This window comes from Mesocricetus auratus, unplaced genomic scaffold (genome assembly GCF_017639785.1).
Source record: "Mesocricetus auratus isolate SY011 unplaced genomic scaffold, BCM_Maur_2.0 Super-Scaffold_100019, whole genome shotgun sequence".
Lineage (NCBI taxonomy): Eukaryota > Metazoa > Chordata > Mammalia > Rodentia > Cricetidae > Mesocricetus > Mesocricetus auratus.
The window spans coordinates 8,414,119-8,428,326 of record NW_024429200.1 but is presented as its reverse complement, the minus strand read 5'-3'; the positions used below and the strand labels follow the sequence as shown (position 1 = coordinate 8,428,326).

Sequence of the window (14,208 nt, the reverse complement as noted above, 5' to 3'; positions counted from 1 at the left end):
ATAGAGAAACCCTGTCTTGAAAAAACAAACAAACAAACAAACCCAAAACACCTCTCCCCCAAACAACCCAAAAACCCCAAAACCAACCAACCAAGCAGAACATTAGCAAGAAGAATTGAATGAATGTCTGCGTGTGCTGTGAGGTGAGAGGGCAGCTCTCTGCTTTCACATGTGGGTTCTCTTCTTTCACATGTGGGTCCCAGGGGTATAACTCAGTGCTGACTCTCCCGCTACCCACATTTCATTGTTTACCCCACTGTTTGTTATGGTAGTCTAAACTCATGAATAATCAGAGGCTCAGAAGCTGTAAGTAGAATCACGCAAAGAAAGCCCTGCTTTTTCTTAAATTATATTTTAAAGTTAGATTATAAATTGATATAGTTTATAAAGTGAATTTTCATATGTGTTTTCATTTCGGTTAACTTTCCCTCCCACTCTTTCATCTTCCTTGTCCCCTACTTCTGTCTCCACTTAAACATTTCCATTGTAGTACTCCCATCTCTACTTTGATATTACATATGAAGAACTGAGATTTTTGTATAGACTGGTTGACTACATAATGAATTCTGTACCAGCTAAACATTTGCTATAAGAGGACCCAAGTTCAAATCCCCAGCATTCATATATAATAGGCTTAGCTGTGTATGTCTGTAATCCCAGCATTTGGGACAGAGACAGACAGATATCAGCAACTTGCTGGTCAGTCAACCGAAGCAGTAATATTTATGTTCAGTGAGAGATCCTATGGAGAAGCAATTGAGGAAGACATTGGATATCAATCTCTGATCTCCACGTGTGTGCACACATCCCCACATACATGGATGTGTATATTCTACATATACATTGTAAAATGAAATGAATTAAGCAAAGATCTCTGGGTCAGGGGAGAGGAGGAGAAAAGAAAGAGAGAAGAAACGGGGGGGAGGGAGGAAGAGAGAGAAAAAAGTAAAAGCCGTGTTTGGAAGAAATAGTCAAATGGGAAGATTGTTATGCTGTCAGCACATAGTTGTTGTTACATGTCAATTCAGTTGATGCTTTTGAAACTCACATATGAAGTCTATTTAGAAGAATAAGTCTATAAGAATTACCCAAAATCAAAGTGAAAGGAAGGTCTGAAAAGACTCATGTGACAGTGATGTGTAGTATAATGCTGCTCAAAGCACAGCAGTACAGAGTGAATGTAGAGACATTGCTGGGACAAAGTCGAGTGCTGAAACCGTCATTTGTTTATTTTTGACTTTAATTCAGTCAGTACAGGATGGGACAGGAAAACTATTTGGGTTGAGGTAGTTTAGCTGTTGATTTGAAGAAAATATAGATACCTATCTTTTACATCCAAGGAATTCTAGCCAGATAGAGAAATCATATGATAAAGCTTGATAAGGCATTAACATATGAGAAGGCTTTTCTAAGTAGACAGTTCATAAATAATAATGTTAAATAATTTACCTGTTTGAAAGGTGAAAATACATTTTCAGTAAAGTGGAGCCAAAGTGAAAGCATAGATTGAAAAAAATATGTATTAAAGTTTACAGTCTAAAGTATGAAAATACTCTTCGGAGTAATACAAGGAAAATGATATAATTCATAGATTTAAATCTAAATAGATAGAGGCATATGATTAGAGAAGCACACACTTGAGAATGTGGCCTTTGAGCATCAGCTAGCCAAAACCATTCATAGTATGCTGTCTTGGTAAGGGTAGTGGAAATGAATAGATTCCTCTCTTTGGTTGAATAACTAATGCACATTTTTGGAAAATAAAGATAACATTCCTATGTTCAGATCCTATTTAAAATATTACTAGTTTATGAGAATATAAGTAGTAGGATATTCTTTGTGACATTATTGTTAAGAACAATATGAAAACCCACATAACAAAGCTCGGTGCAGTGGAGCATGCCTGAAATTCTAGCACTTGGGATGGGGAGGCAATAGGGTTATGTGGGCCCTGTCTCAAGAATAAAATGACATGTTCCCTGCCCCATAAAAAGGGGAACCCTCATACCAACTTCCTTGCCCCGCACAAAAACCCATACACCTTTAATGCTCATCACAAAGAGCATTGCTGAATAAAGTATATATATTTGTTCCATATAGCACAGCAACTTAAAATGTGTGAGAAAGATCTCTATATACTTGATTGGTAGGATTTCTGAGAGGTGCTGTTGAACCCTTAAAACAGATTGAAAACAGCATTGTTATATGAGCATATGTGTCTTTAGCATGCTGGCATAAATATTTGTAGTTATATAGAAAGCCCCGAGAAGGGTTACACTCATTATTGAGGAAGGGAGAAGTGGGGCGTGAAGAACATTTTAGTGGGTTATTTTCTTCCATGTAGAGCCTCTGCCTTCCTCGTCACATGGGATCAGTGAGAATTATTTAAAAGTTAGTTCATCCTTTGACACATTGTGTGTACCCCTGGTCAGTAACTCTTTGACCTCATTTACTCAGTCACTCAGTCACTCACTCACTCATTTATTTTTCGGTTTATCGAAGCAGGGTCTCTTTTTGTCGCTCTGTTTCTTTTCATCACTCTGACTGTCCTGGAACTCACTCTGTAGACCAGGCTGACCTTGAACTCACAGAGTTCTGCCTGTCTCCGCCTCCCTGAGTGCTGGGATTAAAGGTGTGCGCCATCACCGCCCAGCTTGACCTCACTTCATTGTGCTGCTTCAGAGGTTCTGTCCTGGTAAAGGTGACCACTGCAGATGCCGTGGGTTTGGCGTCCATTTTTGTGTACAGGTGTGTGACGAATGCTTCGTATCCCTTTGTATTATTGGCTGTCTATTTTGTCCTTTTACTTTTTCTGTTATATATCAATGTTTTAATCTTTCAGTTCTCTTTTCGCTTATTTTCTCTTTTCTTAGACATAAATAACTTAACTTCATTCTATTTTATATTACTATATCGTCACCCTTGATGTCTCATTTGAGGGCATGGCTTTTTTTTTTCTCCTCAATATTTTCTGTGTTCTAAACCATTCACTGTTCTTTCTGTATTTTCAGAGAGATTTCAGAACTATATGGAATCACTATGCCAGTGATTCCTGTTTTATTATTTGATTACGATTTTTTACTGAGGGCATGTTATCTTTGAAGGCTATTTTATAGCTTGGTCTGATTTAATCAACTTTTATGAAGATTTGTTCTATGACAGATACTGTAACAGGCATTCTGGTTATAGAAGTGAGTGTATTAGTTATTAGATTCATAGTATAATGCTTTACTCATTTCTGTCACTCTTTGACAATAAAATCCACCAAATGAGCCGGACCTATAAATTTTGTAAATAGTTAAACCTGTATATACTAATCCAAGGATTAGCAATTACTAATCCATGGAACAGAAATATGTTGTAAATAAAGGCAAATATTTTATAAGTGGAGGATTTATAACTGTTGTTTTAAGAAAGGTGAATGAACAGTTTTCATGGATTTAAAAATCAAACATATATTGAAGAAGATCCTAGCAAGTTGGGTGGTTAATTGTGGCCAGAAAGTCCTTGGATAAATTGTAATGGCAGTGGGGTTTGGGTAAGTTATTGTGGCAGTTAGTTTTGGTTGTGGTGTAGCATAGGTTGCTGCATAGTTTTCCCATTTTGCATCATGTTGTTTATTATATAACCAAACCGGCATCACTCACAATACACATTGATGTATATCAATTGATGTGTTGTGGATGATTCTGAATGGATTAAAAATAAAAGTCATCATATGTATTTAAAAAATAACTCCATATTTTTTTCAGAATATAACAATGCAGAGTCTTCTTGGTAATTTGAAATTTCAAGAGAACAGTCTTTTATTTGTTTTGTTTTCTAAAGTAACTCTGGGTGAGTCAAAGACCTTTGAGGGAATTAATTAATACCTTTTCAATTTTGTCTCTGATGCATGGTGAGAGAAGTCCTTTTCTCTCTTTTGAAATGAAAACTAGGGTCCATTTAATGTCATATGCTGTAATACCACCTACCTCTCTGCTGAGCTTCAATTATGTAGTCAGTAAATGAGTTGGTTTGGAGACTTTCTCTGAATTTTCTGAAACCAAGTCTTTCCACAGATATCCAAGAGAAGGGTTGGAGAGATGGGTCAGAGGTTAGGGGCACTGGCTGCTCTTCCAGAGCACTCCAAGATCTGACACCCTCATACAGTATACATGCTGGCAAAATACCAATGCAGATAAAATAAAAATAAACTATTTAGAAGAAAAAAGAAATCCAAGAGAACCTGGGCATAGAGGCACACTGTCTCAAAAAAAAAAATTGAAGTCTAAGAGAAAGTGTAGAAATCCTTTCCAGAGTTCCTTGCTCTTGAATTAGTGCTCACAGAGGAGAAAATTAAGGCCTAAGAGAAGAGGTGTGTGTGTGTGTGTGTGTGTGTGTGTGTGTGTGAGAGAGAGAGAGAGAGAGAGAGAGAGAGAGAGAGAGAGAGAGAGAGAGAGAGAGAGAGAGAGAGAGAGAGAGAGAGAGAAGAGAGAGAGAGAAATAGAGAGGCAGGGGAGGGAGGGATAGAATACTTGGTCTAAATGTAGTTTTTTAGTAAATTGATTTTCTAAAGTTTTCTTGGCATTTGGGAACCCTTGTGGCTTTGGTTATAAAGTTTGGCAGCTGTGTTTTTAAAGGTAGAAAATCATTTATTACCCTGTGTTTCTCATGGTTTGTTAGGTGTATAGTGAGAAAGTAATTGTAAATTATGGTCTAATGTGAATCCCGTGTCAGCTGTGTTGATAGAGTTATGCACAGTTACACCCTTGGTGTGGACATACCAGCATCCACACACAGGCACTGCGGTTGGACTCTCAGTGTGAACATACCAGCATCCACACACAGGCACTACCCGTACTATTTATTTTTAGAAAAGACAGGCAGTATTCCAGCTATACATAAGCCTCTATTTTCCTACTCATTGATATTTTTATTTATCCCGCTATACAAATAACTCCTCCAGAGCTTTAAATATTTATAAGGTATGTATGTAATTTTCCTGTCATTTCAAGTTGAAATTAACTTTTTAAGAATTGCTCAGAAGTACATTACTCCTCAGTGATTTCCCTGTTTCTGTGGCCGGCAGATCTGGGGATTAGGGGAGTATGCAGACCTAATTTTCTAGTTGGGAATAAAATGCAGGTAGACAAGTTAGTTAAGAGTAAAAAGTTAGCCGGGCAGTGGTGGTGCATGCCTTTAATTCCAGCATTCGGGAGGCAGAGGCAGGCGGATCTCTGTGAGTTCGAGGCTAGGCTGGACCGACAGCCTCCAAAACAATAGAGAGAAACCCTGTCTCATAAAACAAACAAACAAACAAACAAACAAAAAAAGAGTAAAAAGTTGAGAATACAGAGAAATGTGGTGGTGCATGACTGTAACTCAGTGCTTTAGAGGCTAAGGCATAGTAGGACCTTGTTTAAAAAACTCAAAACAATGAAAAACAGATTATTGGATATACAGTCTGCTGGATTTACTTAGGATGATTTAGGTAATTAGCAACTTGATGTTTTATATTCATAGACAAGAATTAATTTGAAAAAACTATGCCAGTTCATTTCCTATTACCTATATAACTGAATTGAGTTGCACATTAGCTGGGAGTGATGGTGTCTATTAGGATGTGTGATGTTTCGTTTATCTGTGTAACACTTTTATCATCAGCACTTGGCACAGCACCAACCACTAGCATATTACAAACACTATCCAGGTATTGGTCCTCTTGGTTACTGAAGAGGGAGAAGTTAACAACTGCTGTAATATCTTTAGGTTCTAGGATAATGGGTCACATGTCATTATCATGGAATAAAACTAGTGTTACTTTAAGTGGTAATTTTTCTCTTTCTTTGATTATTTTACTCTTTAATAAAGCTTTTTCCAAAGGTTTTTGAAATGTTACTGTCTTTTTCTTACTTAAAAATATAGGAGCTCAGAGACAAGATTATTATATAGTAGGGGGTATGATCCCCAATATTGTAAAAAGGGAGCAAAAGGAGAATACATGTGATATTTAAACCTAGTGCTTTGGTTCCATAAGGATCATGGGAAGAGAGTGGGGAAATATTACAATGAAGAGGGTCTAGATCAGTGATTCTCAACTTGGGTGTTGCAAACTCTTGCCGAGGGGGTGGGGGGGTCACATATCAGATATCCTGCATCTCAGATGTTTACAATATGATTCATAACAGCCATAATAAAGTAGCAATGAAAATAATTTTATGATTGAGGTACCACATTATGAGGAACTATATTAAAGGGTTGCAGCATTAGGAAGGATGAAAACCACTGGTCTAGATGTTGTTCCCAGTTGGATTCTCCATCCTGTCTGAAGTCTTTCCAGTGGGCTTGGGTCTTCCTTTCTTTTGTACCTGTTCTCCCTTTAAAGAATTAGTTTGTGAGTGATCTGCTGCTGCTGCTGTTGTGTTTTGTGCTGGAACAAAGTGAGAACTGCAGCTTCTACCCTTGTGTTGGACATAGAGAAATTTCTGAAGTCTAGGCTCTGTGTCTGGAGGATTGTGTTTCCTATGGCTAGGGCCCAAGCTGCATTTGCCTTCACATTGCTCAGATATTTGTAAATTAAGAAGTTATCTTGAAAACGTAATTGTCATTCATAATCTTTATTTTTTCTAATTTATTTTATGTGCATTGGAATTTGCTTGCATGCATATCTGTGTGAGGGTGTTGGATTGCCTGGAATTGGAGTTATAGATGGTTGTGAGCTGCCATGTGGGTGCTGGGAATTGAACTTGGGTCCTCTGAAAGGGCTCTTAACCACTGAGCCTTCTCTCCACCCCTCCCCATTATTTATAATCTTTATGTCATCTGTAATCAATTTATTTATTTTAGTGACTTTAAATTATATGATGAGGGCCTAGGCTTTATTGAAACAAATTAAGTCAGCCTTTATAATCAGTCTCCATTTGTCAGAGTTATGAGTCTATTTTAAAGAAAACAAGAAGGAGTAAAGTCCTGAAGAACACAAGTTTAAGTGAGGGTTTAGTGCTTATGCCATGGTGTTACTTGAACTTTGTGTACTTATAAGCAGTTTTCACAAAGGTGCAAAGGAGGTCTGGATAGTTGCTTCATGTCATTTTATTTTAAGATAGTCAGTCGTTTTACTATTTGTGTTAAACCCTTAGGACTCTTAGAAGACATCTTTAAATCTCCAGCTGTGGCAACGGCTACATTGAAAATGTACATGCGAGGTGTTTGAAGTCACAGTTTAGAGAGTTGGGTATTAAATGGGACTTCAGTTAGTTTTGGAGAAAATGGTAACTTCTGCTTTTTTTCCCCACAGTTCTCATGTCAAAGATGCCTCTCCTGGTCCTCTGATTGATGTTACTAACATCCCTACTCCACGAAAATTTCTTGATGCCACTCAGTATTGTTCTGCTGGCAACTCAAGTGGTAAGTTATTTTTTATTATGTGACAGTCTTAGTATACTAGAAAGCCTAGACAGAGACATGTGGGACCCTGTGATGTGCTCTTTGGGACCCTCACAGGAAAGACATATAAAACTGTTGGCTGGACCTGTTGCATTATAGATGGTCAAAACTGGCAGCTAACTGCCCTGCCTACAGATTCCAGCTATGAATGCATTTTATTTGGTTGGTACTGTTTAGCTTTCTAAGCTTGCATTTAAATGTTCTTTGGTAAGATGTGTTCTTGTCTTTTTGGTTATAATCTATATTGCTTCTGTTGATATCAGATGGCAGAAAAATAAAAATGAGACCAGGCCATATATTATGATCAAGACAGGCACGCTTCCTTTATTGGAACTTGAGTCCAAGCTGATCAACATGAGCCAAAGAGAATTTGCATTGATGAGAGGTGACCAGGCCTGCTGTTTGAATGAAGGAAGCATCAGGCTTTTGTTGGTTTTTCAATGATAGAATAAAGTTTGTTAATTGTTCATGAGCACAGTTTCAAAGATGTTTCCTTTCTTGTACACAGCATTCTGGCCTTGAGGTTTGCAGGCTGGCAGTTCTCTACTCCACTGCTCAGCCCTCCTTCTGGTGCTGACATTTTCTTTTTGTTTTTGTTGTGTCTTTTTCTGTGTAGTCCAAGCTGGACTCAAACTTAGCATCCTTCTGTACGTGCTACTGTGCCTGTTGATGGTGCCATCTTGCACAAACACCAGGCTTATGGTAAGCGTAAGAATGTTAGGTGCATGAGCTGCTTAGATAGCCCAAAGTCAAATAGATCAAATAACGTGTAGTGTAGTGTAGTCTTGGGCAAGACAGCATCAAATATTCCATCACATACAGAACTGAGCAGGGTGTGGCTCAAAGATTGAGTATGGAGAAATATCCACAAAGTAATTTTTAAAAATAAGATGATGGAGTTTCATTTCTTTGTATGTTTAAGGTTGGCTGTGGGAAAGCTTACTATGATTCTGAATATAAAGCTTTAGGGGATTTTTCTGGAGTGGCTCAAATGGCGTTTTCGCTGAGTTCAGCTGGGTCACAACCTTGGGGCCACTTCACAGGGTTTCTGTGCCATCATACCTTTGGGTTATGCAGAAATTATGCAGAAGAAGAGTGCATAATTTCTGTGGTATTTGCAGGTACTTTCAGGTGGCAGCCAAAGCCCTCAAAGTCTTTAATTTAAAAGATAGTGAAGATTTTTGTTACCATTGGATAAATATTAGTTTATTTTTATTGAGGGTTAAGCCTAGGGCATGCCCCATGCTAGAGAAGTACTACATTGCTATTCTCCCAACTCTCTATTTACTTTTTATTTCTGAGACAAGGCCTTGCTAAGTTGGAAAGACAGGCCTTGAACTCCCTCTTTATCCCAGGTTTTCTGAACTTCTTGCTTGATACAGTGTTTCTTTTCTCAGAGCTTTTACTTCTGTGAGGGATTGTAGAGTCCAGAAGTATAAAATGAAGTATACACATTTAGTTTTGATTTGTATTTTACTTAACTTTTTTCAATTTGCCAATTGTTATATCCTTATATTTTTAAGGAAACCATCCTGTTTAGCCTGTTTATATTACTTTGTGTCAGTGTTGCTGTCATAAATTGAAATAACAATTGAAATAACAAATTTTAATTGTAATGAAATTATAGGTTAACTTTGTAAAATAAAAGTGCTATGTACGTTTCAAATAAGCTGAAAATGCCAACTATAGCTGTTACATTTGTTATTTTTTAATAAGACTCCTTTTACTTTCTGATGGATTTACTTTATTCTGTCAGGTCCTGGAATTAACAATGTCATGTAGTGGAATTCATGTTCCCACAGTGACTCTTGTTATTATTAGAAAACTCTGGAAAAACCTCATTCTATCTTAAGTAGAGCCAAGACCATTGTGGAAACCACATTTAGAGATGTGTACAAATCTTTCTCTTTAGAAGGGTTTATTCCTGGACTGTTTTGGATACTGTTGATTTTATGACTGTCATTGGTGAGGATGAAAAAGAATGTTAAGTTATATTATTATATTGATTTATGTTAGTAACAGCCTAAGTTAAGAAGTGTTTATCGCCTGCTAGGTGAGAAGTGATGTTGAAGTGCTTTACTTGAATTCACTGAGATGGGTATTATTAGTAGCTTTATTTACATGCAGGAAAACTGAGGCACAGCAAGGTTAATAATTGGCTTTAATCTACCCAGCTGATTAAGAAGCAGCTGGATTTCAATGCTGGAGCTGAGTTCTAGAATTTTTTTAAAAATTAGTTTCCTGTTGTTACAAATAAACAAGGTGTGTCTTGTGTGTTCATTTTCTGTTCACAAACATGGCTTATTCAAAATAGGTGTATTAATTATCTTAAAGTTTTGTAGCTTAGAAACCTGACGCAAGTTTCTAATGACATAGCTTGGCAGGTAAAGTGCCTACTGTATAAGCATGAAGATCTGAGTTTGGATCCTGAACATCCATGTAAAAGCTGGGTACAGCAGCATGTGTCTGTGTCTCCAGAGTGGGAGGAAGGGGTATGGAGACCAGTTAGATGCAGGGGAGGGGGGGCCACTGGCTAGAAAGTCTACCTGAAAATAGCAAGCTGCAGGTTTAGTGATAGACTCTGCCATAAAAAAATAAGGTGGCAAGCCATAGATGTTCTGATGTTGATCTCTACCCTCCATGTGCACAAGCATGAATGCATGTGAATGCCTGCATGCACGCGGGCATGGAACACACACACACACACAACACACACACACACACACACACACACACACACACACACACACACACACACACACACCATGCCCTATCATGAAGCTGGTTTTAATGGTAAATCCCAGCACTCAGGAGGTAGAAACAGGAGGATCAGGAGTTCAAGGTCAGCCCAGGTATATAGTTTGTGGCCAGACCAGGCTACATAAGACTCTTAGAAAAAACAAAATAAAAAAGTAACACGTGTCTCATTGGGCCCAAATCAGAGTCTTTACTGGGCCGTGTTTCTTATTGAAGGTTATGGGGACTCTTTTTCCCTGCTACCATTACATGGACTCTTTCTCCTGGCTCAAAAGCAACAATGTTGCTAGATGACAGTTTTCCCTCATTGTACTTCTCTGACCCATATTCCTGCTGTCTTCCTCCCCTTTTAAGGACTCTGTGATAGAATTGAGCCCACCTGAGTACTTCAGGCTAATCTTGATATCTCACAGTCTTTAACTTCAATGATACCTGCATGAGAATCTTCTGTGCCATGTAAGGTGACCTACTCACAGGCCTTGCGGCTTAGGCATGGATATTTTGGGGATCTGTCATTCTGATTACCATACTCTGCAGAGCTGATTTTCTGTCTTAAGTTATCTTTAGAAACCAATGTGTGAAAAATTTGACTTTTTTGGAATTATATGGTGAAATCTTTTTAAGTTCTTGCCATTCTAGACCTTAGGACTCTATTAATATAAATCACATTATTAAAAGAGATAGTAGAAGCGAAGAAGACACACATTATAGAGAGAATACATAACATGTTACTAAGTACATATAAAAGCTTGGGGCTGATGAAGTATACCATAATAAAGGACAGAAATTTTGTCTAATTCTTGGTACTGAACAGCAAGTCTTTAGCATCTATTTGTGGAGTACTCTGCAAGTTAGCTGAGAAAGTAATAGACATTTTCAGCAGGGAATTTAACATAGGCTCTTAAAGCTCCCCTCTCATCTTGTGAAACAGTAGGATGGAGGGTGTAATCCATTAGAATTGACACTTTTATAGAGGAAGTTCCAGTGGGGAATCCCGGGGCAGAATGGATTTCCCATTGGGGTGCCATAAATTAAGGTTGGAGGTGATTCCTGAGAATGTTCAGGTTATTATTAATTAAATGAGAACTCTGATTGCTTGTGAATGAGTCATTTTTCAGATGCCTTATTATAGAGACTTTTCTCTGAGTTTTCTATCATAGTTTGTAAGTGATGCTTTGAAAACTGCGTTGTGTTGTTCAGTGGATACAACAGTGCTATGAGGTCATTTTAGGGCAGCTGCTGTTGTTATTACTATAATGGTTGTCATCTTTATATTCATTATACTTAAGCATATTTAAGAAAAGTTACTTGGGATTACATGTGCATATGTGTTCTCTAACTAAATAAAGTACTCATAAATTGCAAAATCGAGCAAGTAATGTTAAAAGTCAAATAATTGGGATTTGCATTGCTTTTCTACTAAATGTTACTCAGATTATAAATGGCATAGTAAAGAACAGGATAGATTATGAAGAACTGAAAGAAAGAAAAGTATATACCTAAAAGATTGGTATTTATTTGCTAATCAATAAAACAAGCTAGTAGAATAAGGGGAAAATATGAACATGCCTTTTTCTTAAGGAAAATCACGTGCTAGTAATATATAGAAAAATATTAGTTACTCAGCTATTTCAAGAATGGTTTTACAGATACAGAAAGTGATTCCATTGAGATCTAATGTTTAGATTGGAACTTGGCCTCATTCTGGTTCTAGTTGTGTGTAGGGGATGCATTTTGCAAGCCTCTGTCATTGCAGTATTTTGTAATGTATGGGAAAGCTAGTGTCTCGTTTAGACATAGTAATTCATGTAAAGAATTAGAAAGATTGGGAGAAAAGCCAGAAATTGTAGTAAAAGTGTTGGTTTAATCTTTTGAACATCCAGTATGTCTTTCCATCTGTCAAAGAGCCTTTGGAAAGTTTGTGACCGAGCAAGCATTTCCAGGCATTCCATTTGTGGCTTCTTGATTCATTTTATTCATGTCTGGGTGGGCTACTAAGATCATGACTGTAGCAAAAGTGGACTTTTTGCTACTTTCATTTTTGATATAACATAGGTCAAGTAATAAAAAAGAACACTATTTTTTTTCTTATTGCTGCTGTTTTTTCTTTCTTTCTTTCTTTTTTTTTGAGACAGGGTTTCTCTATGGCTTTGGAGGCTGTCCTGGAAATAGCTCTTGTAGACCAAGCTGGTCTTGAACTCACAGAGATCCACCTGCCTCTGCCTCCCCAGTGCTGGGATTAAAGGCGTGCTCCACCACCGCCTGGCATTGCTGTTTTCTTAATGTACATTTTATTTCATATAATCTTACCTGAGACTTAGTATTTATTTTAAGAATCAGAGATTTTTAAGTGATTCTCTCAACAAGGAGTGGGAATTGTATGTTCCAACGTTAAGTGTTCTGTCTTACCAAATAGCTGAACTTCTGACCTTAGTGAATGAAATGAGGAAATGATAACTCCTAAGTATGGTTGAGGAGCAGGTTTTTATTGTTGATATAAGAGAATAAACATGAGCAACAAACTGAATGGTGCTCTGAGAGGGGAGAGAGAGAGGAAGAGAAGAGAGGGGAGCCAAGGGAGCCAAGAGAAGAACCAAGATAGCACATGGCCTAAATGGCAGGGTTATATAGAAAGAGAAGCTGGAGAAGGGGAGGGGAGGGAGAGTAGGGTATGGGAGGAAAGGGAAGGAGAGGGGAGGGGAGGGGAGGGGAGGGGAAGGGAGGGGAGGGGAGGGAGGGAAGCCTCTGGGCTGGAGAGGTTTAGGGTTGGGGCAGGATGAGAAGAGCTGAGTGGAGCTGCTGGTTTACTGAATGTGCCTAGAGGCCAGCATGCACTCTGGTATGCAACAGTCACCACAGTTAGCATTTGTCCACAGTTTTTTTTTTTTTTTGGACCTCACACCCAGGTTAGCAACTCCATTGGCATTTCAATCAAGCATTCCATTGTTTTTCTGGGTCTGGCTGGTTTTGTTTAGAATTAGTTCCAGTATTTTTTTTTTATTTGTATTCGTTTTCATGAAATGCCTGTGTTGACTTCTATGATGAATTTTGTGTATAATCAAAGGAAAATATAAGGGAGGCCAGGTAAAATAGTACATAACTGTTCATATGTTAGTAAAATAAATAGAAATACCAGATTTTATTTAAGTATATTTACTACAAATATTATAATTAAGATATTACATGATTCAAATCTTAGCGATCAGTATACCCTTTAACCTGTGAGTCCCACTAGGTTACTATTTCCTCTTCCCCATTTCCTGTTTGTAAATTACAAAATATTATGGGTTTCATATAGTTGTGTTCTATATTTGAACATGGCCAGCTCCCCAGTACCTTCTTTTCTATTCTTTGCCCCTCCTGACAAATAGTCCCCTCCACTTTCATGTCTTATACACGTATTTTAAAATATGCACAGGAGAGGAAGGAAACTTGTGGGATTTGTCTTTTTGAGCTTGCCTCTTTTCAATCTATTATGATTATTCCCCCTTCCATCCATTTCCTTTTCAAAGAACATTATCTTGGTCTTCTTTAGGGTGGAACACAACTTCAGTGCGTGCATGTAACATGTTTTTGCTGTTTGCTGATGAGTAATTTAGGCTGGTGTGAAGCATTAATCTAATTAATCTTACCAATAAAAACCAGGAGCCAGGCTGAGCATTGGTGGCGCACGCCTTTAATCCCAGCACTTGGGAGGCAGAGGCAGGCAGATCGCTGTGAGTTCGAGGCTGGGCTGGACCGACAGCCTCCAAAACAATACAGAGAAACCCTGTCTCGTAAAAAACCAAAAAAAAAAAAAAAAAAAAAAAAAACAAACCCAAAAAACCAGGAGCCAGATGTCTGGTTAAAACCTGGAAGATCGGAGAACTAGGAACAGCCATCAGTTGCATCGTTCTGTCTCCTTCCTCTGTTCAGACAGGCTGAGAGCCTATCTCCATCCCTCATTATCATTTCCTGGCTCCACCTCCCAAACACAGGGATTAAAGGTGTGTGCTACCAGTGCCTGGCCTCTATGATTAACTG

The 14,208-nt window shown here is 38.0% G+C and overlaps 1 protein-coding gene across 4 annotated transcripts in view; it reads left to right on the top strand.

Moving 5' to 3' along the window:
• Positions 1-14,208, top strand: part of Exoc4 (exocyst complex component 4) — a 695,598-nt gene that overhangs the window by 52,744 nt on the left and 628,646 nt on the right. For all 4 annotated transcript variants that reach the window (XM_040728511.1, XM_040728513.1, XM_040728515.1 and 1 more), the window contains exon 5: positions 7,280-7,389. In XM_040728511.1, coding sequence (XP_040584445.1) covers positions 7,280-7,389 — 110 coding nt within the window. The remainder of the gene's footprint in view (positions 1-7,279; positions 7,390-14,208) is intronic.